At 48.1% G+C, this 16,581-nt stretch overlaps 1 protein-coding gene and 1 long non-coding RNA gene across 7 annotated transcripts in view; one reads left to right on the top strand and one right to left on the bottom strand.

The window, feature by feature from the left end:
* LOC143442584 (uncharacterized) overlaps nt 1–16,581 on the bottom strand; it is an 82,071-nt gene that overhangs the window by 11,918 nt on the left and 53,572 nt on the right. The window lies entirely within an intron of this gene.
* Nucleotides 1–16,581, top strand: part of Rnf213 (ring finger protein 213) — a 106,763-nt gene that overhangs the window by 40,695 nt on the left and 49,487 nt on the right. For all 6 annotated transcript variants that reach the window (XM_076935355.1, XM_076935353.1, XM_076935357.1 and 3 more), the window contains 11 exons: nt 1,643–1,823; nt 4,753–4,926; nt 5,270–5,419; nt 7,082–7,665; nt 8,706–8,871; nt 10,406–10,623; nt 11,910–12,050; nt 12,163–12,330; nt 13,095–14,244; nt 14,825–15,018; nt 15,162–15,317. In XM_076935355.1, coding sequence (XP_076791470.1) covers nt 1,643–1,823; nt 4,753–4,926; nt 5,270–5,419; nt 7,082–7,665; nt 8,706–8,871; nt 10,406–10,623; nt 11,910–12,050; nt 12,163–12,330; nt 13,095–14,244; nt 14,825–15,018; nt 15,162–15,317 — 3,282 coding nt within the window. The remainder of the gene's footprint in view (nt 1–1,642; nt 1,824–4,752; nt 4,927–5,269; nt 5,420–7,081; nt 7,666–8,705; nt 8,872–10,405; nt 10,624–11,909; nt 12,051–12,162; nt 12,331–13,094; nt 14,245–14,824; nt 15,019–15,161; nt 15,318–16,581) is intronic.

The raw sequence follows: 16,581 nt of genomic DNA, 5'->3' as shown, positions 1-16,581 counted from the left end.
ACACATATATGTGTGTGTGTGTGTGTGTGTGTGTGTGTATATATATATATATATATATATATATATATATACACATATATAGAGAGAGACACAGAGACAGAGACAGACAGAGACAGACAAGGGCCATGTTTGTGAGCATCACGCTCACCGAGCTGCTCCCTGTCACTTCTATAGTTTTAGCTCTACTGAGGCCCTTCATCATCTACTTGAATTTCTTCTGTCCAGGGTCAGCATATGAGGTAACGGGCCAGTTGGTGTATGTGGAGATCTAGCTTCCCAGAATCATTTGTCAGAGAGATTGTGCCGTGCCAACTGACTGGCCCGAGCACCTTGTCACAACTCTGCTGGCCGTGTGTGAGGAGAGGGCTCCAAGAAATGTTATGCTTTCTACTTAACAATTGTGTGTGCCTGTGTGTGTGTGTGTATGTTTGTGCACATGTGTACGTGCGCACACATGCCAGCCATGGCACGCATACATGGAGGTCAGAAGATATCTTTTGGTGGCTAGTTCTCTTCTACTACCATGTCTGACACAAGGTATGTTGTTAGGTTTGACGGCAGGCACTTTTGCCCACCGAGCCAACTGTCTGGCCTGCACTTTCTTCTTTCTCTTCTGTATTTTTTGTGTGTGAGTGGTGCTGAGCATTGAACTGGGACTTTACACATAGTAGGTAAGCATTTAGTACACATAGTAGGTAAGCACTTAGTACACATAGTAGGTAAGCATTTAGTACACATAGTAGGTAAGCACTTAGTACACATAGTAGGGAAGCACTTAGTACACACATAGTAGGGAAGCACTTAGCCATTGTTTTATACCCCAGTGAGCAGTTTTCCTTTTGAGGCCCTTTCTACTCAAATCTACTTTGAGTAGATTTGAAATATTATTGAAAACTTTACAAAGAAAAAACATATCGGGCCGGGCGGTGGTGGCGCACGCCTTTAATCCCAGCACTTGGGAGGCAGAGGCAGGCGGATTTCTGAGTTTGAGGCCAGCCTGGTCTACAGAGTGAGTTCCAGGACAGCCAGGGCTATACAGAGAAACCCTGTCTCGAAAAACCAAAAAAAAGAAAAAAAAAAAAAAAAAAAAAATATCATAAAAAGTTGCAATTAAAACAACCACAAAACCACATAGTGAAATTAACCAGCTTCAAAGAGTATGCAACTCAGCGGACTTGTGTGCAGTCAGAGCGGAATGGCAGGGAAGCGGAGCTTCCATCAGACTGTGCGGTTTCACTACCAGGAAGGACTTCCTGTGTGTATTCACCACCACACATGGAAATCCACCACAGACCCTGAACTGGAAAGGCTTTCTGTCCTCAGAACTAGGAAGGCAGCTGCCTTTATATCCTCTTCTGTAACTAGCCCATCACCTGCGGTCAGCCCTCCAAGGATAACTTATAATTATTTTTTAGGATAAGGTCTCAGATAGCCTGGGCTTGGTCTTGTGTTTTCTGTATAGCCTTGACTGGCCTGCAACTGCCCTTTCCAAATGCTAAGATTATTGGTATGAGCCACCATACCCAGTTTTCCTGTTTTTCTTATTTCAAAAACAAATAAGACATCACTATGTATTCTTTTTGACTCGTTTTTTTTTTTTTTGTTGTTGTTTTGTTGTTTGTTTGTTTTGGTTTTTTTATAGTCTCAGACCAGTGTCCTTGAGGGCCTCTCCTGTAAAGATTTGCAGAAATTTGGTACCCTCTTGTCTGCTGTGATAACTAAGTCGTGGCCTGTGCACAACGGGGAGGCTGTGTTCGATGTGGATGAGATCTTCAAATACCTGCTCAAGTGGCCAGATGTGAGGCAGGTCTTCAGATTGTGTGGTATGTTCTGGTGTCTGCGGGGAACTTGGTGAGGGTGGTGTCCTCCTGGCCTTGACATTCAGCTGCCATGTGCTGATGAGGAAGAGTGTAGGGACCTGGACAGGCATGGGCATCAGGAAGAGTGTAGGACATGGACAGGCATGGGTATCCTTCCAAATGAAGAGGACTAAAGGCACGATTCACTGAGTGCTGCTGCACACCAGCTGCCCTGCTGCCACGCTGGCCTTACGCTGCCTCCCCGACAGTCCTTCTTTAGGCCTCAGTTTCCAGATGAAGGGATATGAAGTGCAGAGTACAGACGGCCAACTGCTCTGCACACTGAGCTGCAGTTGGGCTGGGGAAATGGGTCAGCATGTGAAGTACCTGCTGCAGTAGCACATGGAGCCCCACACCGACATAAGAGGCTAGCCGTGGCACTCGGCACCTACAGCAGCCCCAGTGCTGTAAGGGAGGAGACGGGATCCCCGAGGCTTGCCAGCCACGAGCCAAGCTTCAGGTTCACTGGGGACTCTGGTGACTGTGTATGGACTGCCTGTGCATGCACATTTAACACATGCACACCCACACACATGCACACACTAAACAAGCCCAGGTGGCCTGCAGAACACGGACTTTGAGAGCAGTGCTGAATCACCAACAGAACAGGAAGTCCCTCCTGACCCTCCCAGGATACAGATTCCAAGTGTTATTTATGCCTTCCCCTGAAGTCTCTTGTGTGGGCTGCTCTGTTTAGATCCTGTAGCAGTAATGTGCTGGGTCTGGCACTAAAAGCCCAGGTCAGGTTACAATTCTCAATTTTGTCAGACTTGGACAGCTCAAACAGAGCCCCTCATGGCTTGTGAGGTGTGAGGCAAAAAGGTGACTGCTGAGGTGGGTGCTGTAGCTGCCTGTGGCCACAGACGAACTGGGTCCACCTGAAAGAGGGGCTGGAAATGAAAAAGGACAGAGAGGCGAGAGACCAAGGCTCAAAGTTTAATATTTAGTACTTATATATAGGAAAATCCCACTGGAACCCTTTGTTTGAGTTGCAAGTCCTTTGTTTGAGCTGCAAAGCAGTTTCAGCGGGGAGTCTCTTCTTTGAAGTTCTTGCAGCAAGTTGCAGGTGTAAACAGAGTATCAGGATTCACCTTGGTGTTAAGGTCCTGTAGGAAGTTGCAGGTATAAACAACAGCAGGATTCACCTAGCTGTTAAGGTCCTATGTGGCAGACAAGGTCTGTTCAGACTGCTCAAGGCTGGGGAGGGCACAGGGTGCCATGTGCATTTGCCGTTAGCTTGAGAGTATCTCGTGTGTTTTCAATTAATAGGTTTTCTAGAAAAAACTCATCAGAAAACTTAGTTCCCACACAGCTTCCCCAGCACCTATGTGCTGCTGTTCACATCTGGAATGTATGTGTGTCCTTTGAGCTGGGCACACCTTTGTCAAGTTTGTAGGGTACTCTGGGCTTTAATAGGTGCATGATGGCATGTTTGGTGCATCGCAGTGTCACACACAGTAAACTCATTGTTCCTAAGATCTGTGACCCTCCTCTCTATTCTCTCTCCTGTAGTCTGTTTCGTAGAAGACCCCACATTTGGAACCATATAACATGTGTGGACTTAGACTCGGTTCACAGATAGCACTCTGCAGCTGAAGCTCCTCCCTGTCTCCTTGTTGCTTGACAGCTGAGTTCTGTTTTTGTCATGGAGCTGCTGCAGTTCCTTGATCTGTCTGTCTATCTGCTGAAGAGCATCTCAGTTGTTTCATGGTTTTTTGTTTTCTTTTTCTGAGGCTGACTCTCACTATGAAGCCTTGTCTGGTCTATGGAGACCTGGCTGGTTTCAAACTTACAGAGATCTGCTTGCCTATACTTCCAGAGTTCTGGGATTCAGGGTGTGTGCCACCATGCCCAGTTGTTTTGAAAGGTCCGGGACTCCCCAGAAAGGGGGTCCACTTAAGTCACAGGATAGCACGCACCCAAAGGACACACGAGAGACCGTCTTGCTGTAAAGCACATGAGGTGGTTTATTATATCAGAGCTCTGGGCCAGCCCATATCCCCATATCTCACATAGGGGATAGAGGGACCGACCTCGTGGCTCAGCGGTCTAGCGCTTATATATGGGCAGGGTGGGGAAAAAGCGAACTTTCGCGCGGGTGCACAGGATTGGTTGTTTTACTTTTTGAACACTAGCAGGCTCTACCATGGGGACAGGGTGTAGTTCCTCCCTTGGCCAGTCAGTTTCTGGGATTTTCTTAACAGGCCTTTCTCTTGTAACTCCCCCTCCTCTGTAACTAGTTAAATGGGCCCAAACCTGCTGGCAGGCACTTTTAACTATTTAGGTTAGGAAAAGGGCCCTGTTATTATTATTAGTTTCGGCCTATTTCAAAAATTCTCTTTTAGTTTCATGGATTTAAAATGGGGATAAGGCTACTTGGTTTTTGATGACACAGATAAACAAGATCATTTTATTTATTTATTTAATTTTAAATTATTTATTTATTTATTTATTTATTTGAGATAGGGTTTTTCTATGTAACAGCTGTGGTATCCTGGAACACTCTTTGTACAACAGGCTGGCCTTGAAATCCCCAAGATCCACCGGCCTCTGCCTCCCTCCTGAGTGCTGGGATTAAAGGTGTGTGTCAGCACACACAACACGTGATCTTTTACTACAAATCTAATCATAGCAGGAGAAAAATTTCTAGGAGTTAAAAGCAGATGCATTTAGAAGCTCGTCGTCTGACTTGATTGTAAGTTTCACAGTGATGATGAGGGGGGCGTGGTGGCCAGGATGTGCGGAGCCTGTAGCTCTGCACTAGTCAAATGCTGTCACACTGGGAGCTACCTGAGCACTGCTGTAGCACGAGTAACAACCATCAGGGATCCATGTTGGGAACTGATGGGTCCGGAGACCCAGGCTCTCAACTGTGTGCTCTCCCTCTGATCAGGAACCAATAAGAACATCATAGACAACATCACGGAGGAAGGCAGGCAGCTGATGGCCACTGCTGAGTCTGTGTTCCAGAAGGTTGCAGGGGAACTTGAAAATGGCACCATTGTGGTCGGACAGCTGGAGCTGATCCTTGAGTACAAGGGTCAGTTTCTTGACATCTGGAACTTAAGTAAGTATCAAATTGAGATGGCACCTTCAGGCTGCTGAGCAATGCAGAGGGACAAAGCTTGGGTATGCCATCTTGTGGGCAAGGTATGTTTCTGGGCTCTGTGACTGCCAACAGCTCTTGCCAGAGAGCCGAGAAGCTTCATTATTCTGAGGAGTATCATGAGAGAGCAGTAGGATGAAGGCTGTAAGAGCCTGCTCTGCCACCGTCTTCATAGACTGGCTGAGCAGAAGTCTTCCTGGTCCCCCCTCACTGCCCTTACATGGAGCATGTTCAGAGAGAGGCAGCAGAATGTGATTACATGGGAGGCTTACAGGATTGTGTGAGCTGTCAGTTTACTTTTCAGATAGAGAGAGGCTGCCATCCCAAGAGAAGGCCTGTGATGTGAAGGACTTGCTGGAAAGGAGAAGGGATGACCTGCGGTTCCTCAAGCGAGAGAAGAGATACGTGGAGAGCCTCCTGATGCAGCTTGGAAGAGTCAAACACCTCGTGCAAGGTGGGCCCCAGGAGTGGCACTGAGACTGAGGGGCCTCCGGGTGAAGGGCGGAGGAAGGTGCAGTGAGAATGGAGTAGAGGCAAAGCTAGGGTGGGGGGCTTTAAAATAATATTTTTAATTTCCATGGGGGAGGAGGCACAGGCATATGTGTGTGTGCATGCGTGCGTGCGTGCATGCGTGCGTGTGCATGTAGAGGCCCAGGGTAGATACTGGGACTCTTTCTTGAGCCCTCTTTCACCATATTCAATGAGATAGGGTTTCAGTCAAACCCAGAGCTTGCTAATGTGTCTAGCCTTGCTAGCAAGTTTGCGCTGGGGATTCCTCCATCCCTGCCTCCTCAGGGCGGAATTATAGCCAGGCTGCCATGCCCACCCAAGGTTTATATGGGTTCTGGGGCTCAGAATTGTTTTAATCTGAGTTCACTTGCAGAACTCGGAGGGAATCAGCTGACTTCTGTATTCACTCCCATGCCTGCAAGCATCCCTCCAACTTTTCTGTGCTAGAACTATCTGCCAAGTTCCCACCATGGGAAGTGATTCTCCCAGGATAGGGCACCTCGTCATTGCTAGACTTTCCTTTATCCTGCAGGTGTCCTCTGCGCCTCTTCCCCTGTACATCCCCTTCCTCTTCCCTCTGCGCCTCTTCCCGTGTACATCCCTGCCCTCTTCCCTCACGATGGCAGACACAGCTTGTCTACCTTGCTGAGGAAGACACTGAGTCTCTACAAGTCTGGGAATGTCTGCTCTGGTTCTAGGTGCTTGGCAAGGAGGAGAGGGCACCTGGTAGGTCACTGTCCTAGGAACCTCATGTTGTTCCTGCTTGTCTCTGGCGCTGTTGGGAAGCCTGGGGCAGTCCTGGTGACTCAGCTTTTGTGTATGACACATATACATATTTGCCCTTACTGGATGCAATGTACATCAGGTTATCCTCAAACTCACAGAGATCCACCTGTCTCTGCCTCCTGGGTGCTAGGATTAAAGGCATGTGCTACCGTGACCAGCCAGTTTCTGACTTTTAAGATATAATTTCTATTTTATAATTAGTGTGATCTTTAGAAGGGAGTGAGAAAAGGTACATATTTTCCAACTGATCTTTTACCCAGTTGTGTACCCAGTTTCCTTGTTGCGAAGACTGACAAAGCCAAGGTAGAGGAAAGCTGTTCGTATTCTGCAGAGAAATGACCCTAGTGGTTGTATTTGTTTTCTTAGAAGCATCTAGAGAAAGAACTAGGGCTGTATGTCCTTAGCAGAGGGCTTATCTAGTGTTGCAGGGCAGCAGGAGCTGTCCCCAGTGCTGAAAAGTGAACTCTAGTTCTGCCCACCCTGGTGCATGGCCACAATCCTGGCAATTAGAAGGTAATTAGTTGAAAGCCAGCCTACCTACATATTCAGGCTTTGTCCTTTCCCTCACTAAGAAAGAGAAGTGAAGCCAGCTGGTGGTGGCACAGGTCTTTAATCCCAGCACCAGGAGACAGGCAGGTGAAACAGGAAACAGAGACAGCCAGTGCTACACAGAAAAACCCTGTCTCAAAAGTGTGTGTGTGCATGTGCAATGCATGGGTTTGAGAGAGAGAGAGGGTGGGGATAAATTATAAGAAGAGTGAAATAAAATGCTCCTGTAGTCAGAGGTTTAACCTTCACCCTTTAATTCTGGTTTCTATAGTGGATTTTGGAAACATTGAAACAATCCACTCTCAAGACCTCAGCAATAAGAAACTAAATGAAGCTGTGATTAAGCCCCCCAATCCCTCATCCTCCAAAAGGAAGACACATTACTGCCTGAACTCTGATATCCGAGAAATGGCACAAAAGCTAGACTCCCTGAAAGACAGCCATATCTTCCAGGACTTCTGGCATGAGACAGCAGAGTTGCTGAATACTCTGGATAAGGACCCCAGAGAGTTGAAGTTTTTGCTTCCAGAAGTCTTGGAATACCTGTACAAACCTTGTTATGACAAATTCTACAAGCTCTATGAGAATCTGAAGTCAGGAAAGATCACCTTTGCTGAAGTTGACATCATCTTCAGAGACTTTAAAGATAAATATGATGAACTGGATGGTGATCTTCAATTCATGTGCACTATGAACCCTGAGGACAAAAAACGTTGGATCCCCGAGCGTGTTGGGCAGATCAGAGAATATCACACACTGAACCAGGCTGTCAGCTCTGCCAAGGTCATCTGGCAGGTCCGAAGAGCTTTGGGTGTGACCGGTGACTTCAGTGTTCTTAACCCATTGTTAAACTTTGTAAGTTGTTTGCTGGCTCTCCTGAGGGGTGGGGGTCTGGGGCTTCTGGCTTGGCAGTATGCTTGAGGTGGTGTTTAAGCAGCTGGGGACAGCAAAGCTCTCGAGTTTTGTTCACCTGTATGGAGGCTTTGTTCCATCTCTCTTTATGAATAAGGTGATAGCTCCTGAGCCAGTGGGTTTCAGGCCATCCATTGGGATCAGCAATCCAAGAAGAGGCCATGTTCTTCTGCTTTACTATTTTTGAGATTATAGTTACTCATTTCTCACCCTTCCAAACTCTGCTTTGTATATCTGTCTCCTTGCTCTCTTTCAAATGCATGGCTTCTTTTGCCATGTTCTTTAATAAGGTCATAAAAACACAGCAGGAAGGAAGGAAGGAAGGAAAGAAGGAAGGAAGGAAGGAAGGAAGGAAGGAAGGAAGGAAGGAAGGAAGGAAAGTAGGTAGGTAGGTCGGTCGGTCATCTGTCCCAGATGCAATCGCATCAGCTTTAGACAGCAGCAGCAGCAGCACGTCACCGGCAGAGCTGAGACGGGAGGTCTTTTGTCTCTATTTCGAGACAGGGTCTCACTGTGTAGTCTGGCTGTTCTGGCTGTTGCTATGTAGACCTGGCTGGCAGCTGGCCTTGAACTCACAGAGATCCACTTGCCTCTGCCTTCAGATTAGTGCTGAATTAAGAGGTACATCACCATGGCCTTTGGGGCTGTTCTGTTCACCAGTAAAATAGGGAGAAAAAAAGAAGTGTGTGTGTGTGTGTGTGTATGTATGTGTGTAACTAGAGAGACAGAGATGGAGAGAGACAGAGAGATCTGTTGGTGCTACAGTGAGAAACAGATTTTAGAGACCATGTAAGCTCTGGTGTGGAGTGGGAGGTGTGTACTTGGGGGAGCAGGAAGTGGAAGGAGCAAGGGTACTGTTGACTAGGGAGGAGGAAGTCCTGTGGTCCTTGATCTAAGGGCCAGGCTCTTGCTATGGGTTGGCTGTTCCTGCCTGGAGACTAAGGGCTAACCAGGGCCAGTACAAGCTAAACTTCACCTTCCAGGCGAATTCCTTTGAGGACTTTCGTAATGAGAAACTGGACCAGATCAGCCCACAGTTCATCAAGGCCAAAAGGCTGCTCCAAGACATCAGTGAGGCTCGCCACCACTGCTTGCAGGAACTCACCCTGCACATGGACCTTGTCACCTGGCTGCATGAGGCCCTGGAAGGTATCGTCACCCCCTTGGGCTTGCCTAGGTCCTGCCAGTGGCACCAGCTGGACAGTTGTTCCTTGCCTTCTTTAGGCAGAGAAGCAGTGTCTGTCTCATTGACTGAGACATATTTTACTCAGATGGTGTCTCAGGGCTCCTTTGTTATTCCCTGCTTGCTGTAAATAGCTGAAGTAAATATAGCTGTAAATAATAGTAATATAGCAGTAAAATATAGCAGTAAAAAATAGCTGTAAATAGCTTTTTTTAACACCTCCTTTAGCCTTTTAGTTTTTAATTTTATTATTTTGTGTGTAACAGTGTTTTCATGTGTGTATATATGTGCCTGTGCCACATATGTGTCTGGTAACTGTAGAGGTCTAGAGGGTGCCAGATCCCCTGGAACCGAGGTTACAATTGGTTAAAAGCCACTGTGTGGGTGCTGGGAACTTAACTTGTGTCCCCTCCAAGACAAACAGGTACTCTTAACCACTGAGCCATCTCTTAAGCCTTTTTGTTGTTGTTGTTTTGAGAAAGGGCTCTCTGTGTAGCCCTGGTTGTTCTGGAACTCGCTCTATAGACCAGGCTTGCCTCAAACTCACAGAGATCTGCCTAACTCTGCCTCCTGAGTGCTGGGATTAAAGGCATGCACCACCATGGCCTGGCATCCAGCCTTTCATTTTTTAATGAAATAATTTTTTGTATGGGTATGGGTATTTTTCTTACATGTTGTGTCTATGCACCCTCACATGCCTGGTACTCAAGAAGGCCAGAAGAAGGTGTCAGATTCCTTGGAGCTGGAGTTATAGAAAGTTGTAAGTTGCCATGTGGATGCTGGGCACTGAGCCTGGGTCCTGGAAGAGCAGCAGGTGCTTTAACCCTTCAGCCATCTCTCCAGCTGTCCTCCCACTTAGCTTTCTCCTCCAGAAGACAGGACAAGATGGCTCTTGTCTAGACAGGGTGTTTTTTGTAACACTCTCATGAAGGTTTTATCTAGCAGACAGCTTGGTAGTTTGTTTTGTTATCTAGATTAGAAAGAGCAGAGGCAGGGGTGGGGAACTGAAGGGTGGAGAGGAGGTAGAAAGAGGGCAGGTGGCAGACTGTTGAACCTTGGGACCTGCAGGAGGAAGGCTTGCCTCCTGCTGCTATGGAGGCTGCACTGGCTCCAACTCTCACTGTGTGGCTTCCTTCTGTGGGCTGTGGTTCCACCTTGATGCATATCTGCTGAGTGGATCAGAAACCTGTAGTGTTATCTCAGTTTTTCTCATTGTCAGCATATTCTCTACTAGCTGAGCCTTGGTCTCTTTGTTTAAGTGATGTTATGTAGAGTCAAGGCTATACTGTGCACAACAAGCCTAGTATAATGCCTAAGATGTGTTGCCTGATAAAGATTAGAAGTCAGTCAATAGATTCAATATATGGTCAGTGTTCTTAGCAAAGGCAGGAAGTGCGTCAAACCAAGACATTAGTGTGGTGTCCAGTTATAGCTTCACTTAGAATTGCTGCCCCAAACTCAGCATGGTCCTGTGCCGATCTCTTCTCTCCTCCTCTCAAGACTTCAATGAACTCAAGGTGTTTGTGGACCTGGCCTCCATCTCAGCGGGAGAGAATGACATTGATGTGGACCGGGTAGCCTGTTTCCACGATGCCGTGCAGGGCTATGCTTCTCTGCTGTACAAGATGGATGCAAATACAGACTTCGAGGAGTTCATGAATCATGTGCAGGAACTCTGGAGGGCCCTGGACAATGACCAGCACCTGCCCGATAAGCTGGTAAGTCTACTCAGGACCCAAAGCAGAGTAAGTGTAATAGCTGACTGCTATTACAGACCCCAAGGGCTTTGGCAAGGCTGCCACTGATACACCTGCTTCATGACAGATCCCCATGTGCATGGGAATGTGTGCTCTCTCTTGAGTCAGGAAGTCATATACAAAATGGCATGTTGGGTCTCTGCCTTGTGACATAGGGAAGGATGGCTGGAGGAACCATGGTGAAATCTTGCCTATGGAAGAGAAGTTTGCAAACTTTCTGCTAAAAGCTCACATGCAAATGACAGCCCATCATACAAGCTTTCCTTTCTCCATGGGTCAGTCTCAGAAATCATAAATGGGCATTAAGAAAATACCTTAAGGAATGGACTACACAGGCTTAGGAATGCCACAGCCCCTGCAGCTTTTGCAGAGGACCCAGGTTTGGTTCCCGGAATCCACATGGTGGCTCACAACCTTGCATTACCCCAGTTCCAGGGGATACAGCACCCTCTTCTGGTCTCTCATGGCACTAGGCACACACATGATGCACATGCATATACAAGGCTCGTGCACACAAAATGAAATACGTTTTTAAAAATGAAAGAAGTCAGGTATGGTGGCACACACTTTTAAATCCCAGAGCTCAGGTGGCAGAGGCAGGAAGAGCTGTTTGAAACCAGGCTGGCTTCTAACTCACAAAGATTGTCCTGCCTCTGCCTCCCAAGTGCTGGGATTCAAGTTATATATCTTGCTCAAAGTAAGAAATTTTCAAAAGAAGAAGAAACAAAAAGTTTGAGGCTTTCTAACGCTAGCCCTGTTATCTCGATGTGTGTGGTGAGCTGTGCAGTGTGTGTGTGTGGCTGTTTCTCACTTGTCTAAATAAACCCAGATGCCTAATGCCCTACACCTGCCAGCTAGGGCTTGCAGAGCAGAGGAAGCCTGACTGATGAACATGCTGCATGACAGAGCCTCAAGGGACACACCCAAGCACAGACACAGCACGTGTGCTGGCATGGGGGGTGGACAGACACTGCACGTGTGCTGGGCATGGGGGGGTGGGTGGACAGACACTGCACGTGTGCTGGGCATGGGGGGGTGGGTGGACAGACACTGCACATATACTGGGCATGGGGGCTGGGAGTGGACACTGCATGTGCGCTGGGCATGGGGGGTGGGAGTGGATACTGCATATATGCTGGGGATGGGGGTGGGCATGCTGCTGAAGGGGTGGGGGTGGGGAGCAGCTGAATACCAGCGAGGGCATGTCTATTCACTCCAGCTTCTGTTCTCTGCTTCTGTCCCTATAGAGAGATTCTGCCAGAAATTTGGAGTGGCTGAAGACAGTGAAGGAAAGCCATGGCTCTGTGGAGCTCTCATCTCTGTCCCTGGCCACAGCAATCAACAACAGGGGCATCTATGTCATTGAGGCACCCCAAGATGGCCAGAAGGTGAGCCTCCCGAAGTCCTTCCTGGTGCAGTTTTGAGTGGCCCTGTGATCTTGCTATAAAGTCATGGAACTTTGTGACAGGAACTAACTTTCGAATGTGTGCTGCCTCCCAGATTTCCCCAGACACTGTTCTCCACCTCCTCCTCCCTGATCACCATGGTTACCAGGAGGTATTACGCAAGTACTCCACAGAGGAGCTGAAGGAGCTTTTAAATAAGCTGATGCTAATGTCTGGAAAGAAAGACCACAACAGCAATGTAGAAGTGGACAAGTTTGCAGAGGTGAGCATATGGGTTTTGCTGCTGCCCACAGGGGCCAGTCACTTTGGTTACTGAGGACGGAAAGGGTCTGTGTAGGCTTTTGGTCAGCACAGCTTTGGCATGGGTCTGCAGGATGTATGGTGCCCCGAATCACAACCCCAGAGAAATATCTGAAGTGGGGTAGACCTGTGAGCAGCAGGCCCTCCTCAGGAGCCCCAGGAGGAACTGTGACCAGCTGTGGAGAGGAGATGACTAACAGATATTCTTAGAAAGAAACAATCAACTTTACTGCCTCTATACTCCTGTTGAGGTAGGAGGATCTTGAATTTGAGGCCAGCCTAGAAACATGAGACCCTGCTTTTACACACACACACACACACACACACACACACAATCTTTACATTGACACCCTTTGTCTTTCCCTGGACATGGCGGCACACGTCTTTAGTCTCAGCATTCAGGAGGCAGAGGCAGGGGGATCTTTGTAAGTTCAAGGCCAGGCTGGTTCCATAGTGAATTCCAGGACAGACAGGGATACAGACTGAAACCCCGTCTCGGAAAACCAAAAAGAGAAAAAGAAAAAGTAAAGAGGCAGACAGGTGCTCCTTATGAAGCCGACCATGTATGATGAAACGAGAAGCTGTGGTATGATGAATAGTAGGCAGATTTCTGTGAAAAGTGAGCTAGCCTAAGACCTTGGAGTCTTAGTGGGCAGGTGTGTAGGGTACCGTGTGTTCCCTGAAGGCTTGCACTATGCTTTGGCTTCATGGTTCCCTTTCCTCCAGGTCTTCAGCAACATGCAGCGGCTTGTACATGTTTTCATAAACCTGCACTGTGCAGGCAACATGCTGTTCAGAACTTGGACTGCTAAGGTCTACTGTTGCCCCGGTGGGGGCATCTCCATGGACTTTGGCTTGGAGCTGCTGAGCCAGCTGACAGAGAGTGGAGACATCATTCAGCTCCTGGGAGCCCTCTGCAGGCAGATGGAGAACTTCCTAGACAATTGGAAAACAGTGGTCACCCAGAAGAGAGCTAAACACTTTTACCTCAACTTCTACACAGCTGAGCAGCTGGTCTACCTAAGCAGCGAGCTCGGGAAACCCAGACCTAGTGAAGCTGCCCTCATGATGCTGTCCTTCATTAAAGGCAAATGCACTGTCCAGGACCTCACACAAGCTACCAGTGCCTGTGAAAGCAAGGCTGCCAGACACAGCCTGAGGGAGGTTATGAAAAGGCTGCCTCAGCAGCTGCTTTCTGAGTCCAGCCTGATGGGCAAGCTTCAGGTCATCATGGCACAATCCCTAGTGTGCATGAGTGCATTCCTGCCGAGCTGTCTGGACCTGGATGCCCTGGGTAGATGCCTGGCTCATCTGGCCATGTTAGGTGGCTCTCCTGTGGAGCGGCCCCTCCCCAAAGGCCTGCAGGTTGGCCAGCCTAACCTCATCTTGTGTGGCCACTCTGAGGTGTTGCCGGCTGCACTGGCCATCTACATGCAGGCCCCTAGGCAGCCCCTGCCCACCTTTGATGAGGTGCTGCTCTGCACCCCAGGGACCACAATCGAGGAGGTGGAACTACTCCTGCGACGCTGCCTTACTTTGGGCTCCCAGGGGCATAAGGTCTATAGTTTGCTGTTTGCAGACCAGCTGAGCTATGAAGTGGGCTGCCAGGCAGAAGAGCTCTTCCAGAGTCTGTGCACAGAGTTGCACCGTGAAGACTACCAGTTGGTGATACTCTGTGATGCTGCCCGGGAGCACTGCTACATCCCCTCCACCTTCAGCCAGCACAAAGTTCCCATGGTGCCCCAGGCCCCACTGCCGGACATCCAAGCCTACCTTGAGAACCATTATCGGGTCCCGAAGCGGATCCTGTCAGCAGCAACTGTATTCAGAGACGGGCTGTGTGTTGGAATCGTGACCTCTGAAAGAGCTGGTGTTGGTAATGAAAGAGGTCCCCTCTCCCAGATATTGCCCAGTGATACTCCTTTCTCTAGCAAAGGTGGCTCTGAGGAAGCCCTTCTTCATGGGTTTGGCTCTTCCTTAGCTGTAAGCCAGTAAGAACCCTGTCCTTTCTCACCTAATTTTGAAAGTTGGAGAATTCCTGAACACCTCCTTCAGACTTTCTTGCAGTTCCTTTCCTCTGAACGCGGCTGGCTTCTGGCGTCAGTGCTGGTTGTGGTTGAGAAGAGACCCTGACCACACTTTGGCTGCTGTTTGTTCCCCTCCATACTGCCCACCCTTCTCTGAAACACTCTGTTCTGTTGGGAGAGAGTTTGTTTCCCCACACTCTAGCCTTTGCCCTCACTGACTTAGATGCACCATCAGTAACCAGCAAAGGGCAGAGTTGGCCAGTGGGTGTAGTCAGGGAACCTGAAGATGCACGGCAAGTGAAGCTACTGAGCAGTGATGGTGCATGGCGTCTGGTTTGAATCAAGCAGAGTCACTTCTAAGACTTCTCTATATTCTCCTCCTCTTAGTCTGCAGATCTGGGGTCTAATTTTTGTATGATTACATTGTAGGAAAGTCTCTCTATGTGAACACATTGCACAAAAAACTGAAAACGAAGCTACATGATGAGACGGTACCTTTAAAAATTATCCGGTTGACAGAGCCTCACATAGATGAGAACCAAGTCCTGAGCGCCCTCCTGCCATTCTTGAAGGAGAACTATCAGAAGATGCCGGTCATATTCCACATTGATGTGAGCACTTCAGTAAGTATCCTGGCATCGCCACCCAACAACCATGAGAAAAGCATAGGTCCCGATTCTGACTGCCTCCTCCCTCCACATCCGCTCCATAGGCTGAGAGCAGTGGCTACCATCCTACTGATAAGCCCACGTGTTTCCTTCTTTAGGTACAGACTGGAATTCCCATCTTTCTTTTCAAACTACTAATTCTGCAGTACCTAATGGATATCAATGGAAAAATGTGGCGGCGGAACCCGTGCCATTTATACCTTGTTGAAATCCCACAAGGGCTCTCAGTACAGCCAAAGAGATCTTCTACACTGGTGTGTATCAAGAAAACACAGAAAGGTTTGGTGGGGGTGGAGCACTCCTATCCTGAATTTATTTATTTATTTATTTATTTATTTATTTATGCCAACCTGATACAAGCTTGAGATGTCTGAGAAGGGGGTACCACAATCAAGGCAATTCCTCCATGAGATGGCCTGTAGGCAAGTTTGTAGGGCATTTTCTTGATCAATGATTGATGTGGCTGGGCCCTGCCCTCACCAGGGAACAGTGCCACCGGTAGGACTCTGGTTCTGGATGGCAGAAGAAAGCAGGCTGAGCAAACCGTGGTGAGCAGACCATGGCGTTGTCCCTCCTGGCTTCTGCTTTAGTTCCTGCCTTCATCTTCCCGTCTTGAGTTCATGCCCTAACTTTCCTCGGAGAGTATAACATAGGAGCTGTAAGGTGAACTAACCCTTTCCTCCCAAGTAGCTTTTGGTGATGGCGTCTTATCACAGCAGTAAACTCTAAGGACAGAAGACGATAGATTCCAGGTTCATGGGATACTGCTGGGATAGACCTGACCATGGGTTTCGGGGAGAATTATGGTGACTTTTGAGCTCTGAGCCATTGAATGCTCAGAGCTCAGTGCAATATTTTGTGGGAGAGCAACACAGACCAGAGGGGCCTGGCTTGCGAAGTTTAGAGGGAAGTAAAAACTCACCTCAGGGCTATTCGAGTGATGTTTTGAATTAAGCAGCTGTGGTTCTGGTTAGCTGGGACCGAAACATTGACGGATTAACGAGAGACCAGAACCACTAAGATGAAACTTTTGTTTGTCTTGGACCATTCCTGCTGTTCAGCGGAGCTAAGAAATTAACCCCAGCTGAAATTACCTCTGACTGAGAAGAGACCAGCATCACTGAGGTGAAATCTTCTGGGAAGTGTTTCCTCAGGATCAGCACACAGATGCTGTCTGTGGTCCAGAGGGTGCTGAGCCTGTTTCTCAGGCTGTGGCTGAGGTCTGTTAAGAGCTGCTGGTCTCATTGATTCAGGATAAAGTTGAGATAAACTTGATGCTATAAAGAATTTCTTCATAGCTTGCTTAGGAAATATTAAGTTATACAAGTAAAATTTAGTTATAGGAGCCCTGCTTTCGATATGACTGGAAGGTTAGTGTACTGACCAGGCTTGTTAGAAATAGAAACTGTAGGAAAGAAATTTCTGTGCCTGCTTAAAGCAAAGGGGTTACTGAGAGAGTTTGTTCTCTGAGACTGACCTCTAATTAGGCTCCAGTCTCATAACAAACAGAGACAACCT

The sequence above is a fragment of the Arvicanthis niloticus genome, chromosome 6, assembly GCF_011762505.2.
Source record: "Arvicanthis niloticus isolate mArvNil1 chromosome 6, mArvNil1.pat.X, whole genome shotgun sequence".
Taxonomy (NCBI): domain Eukaryota; kingdom Metazoa; phylum Chordata; class Mammalia; order Rodentia; family Muridae; genus Arvicanthis; species Arvicanthis niloticus.
Note: the sequence above shows the minus strand (reverse complement) of the source record. Positions and strands in the feature narration are given on the sequence as shown.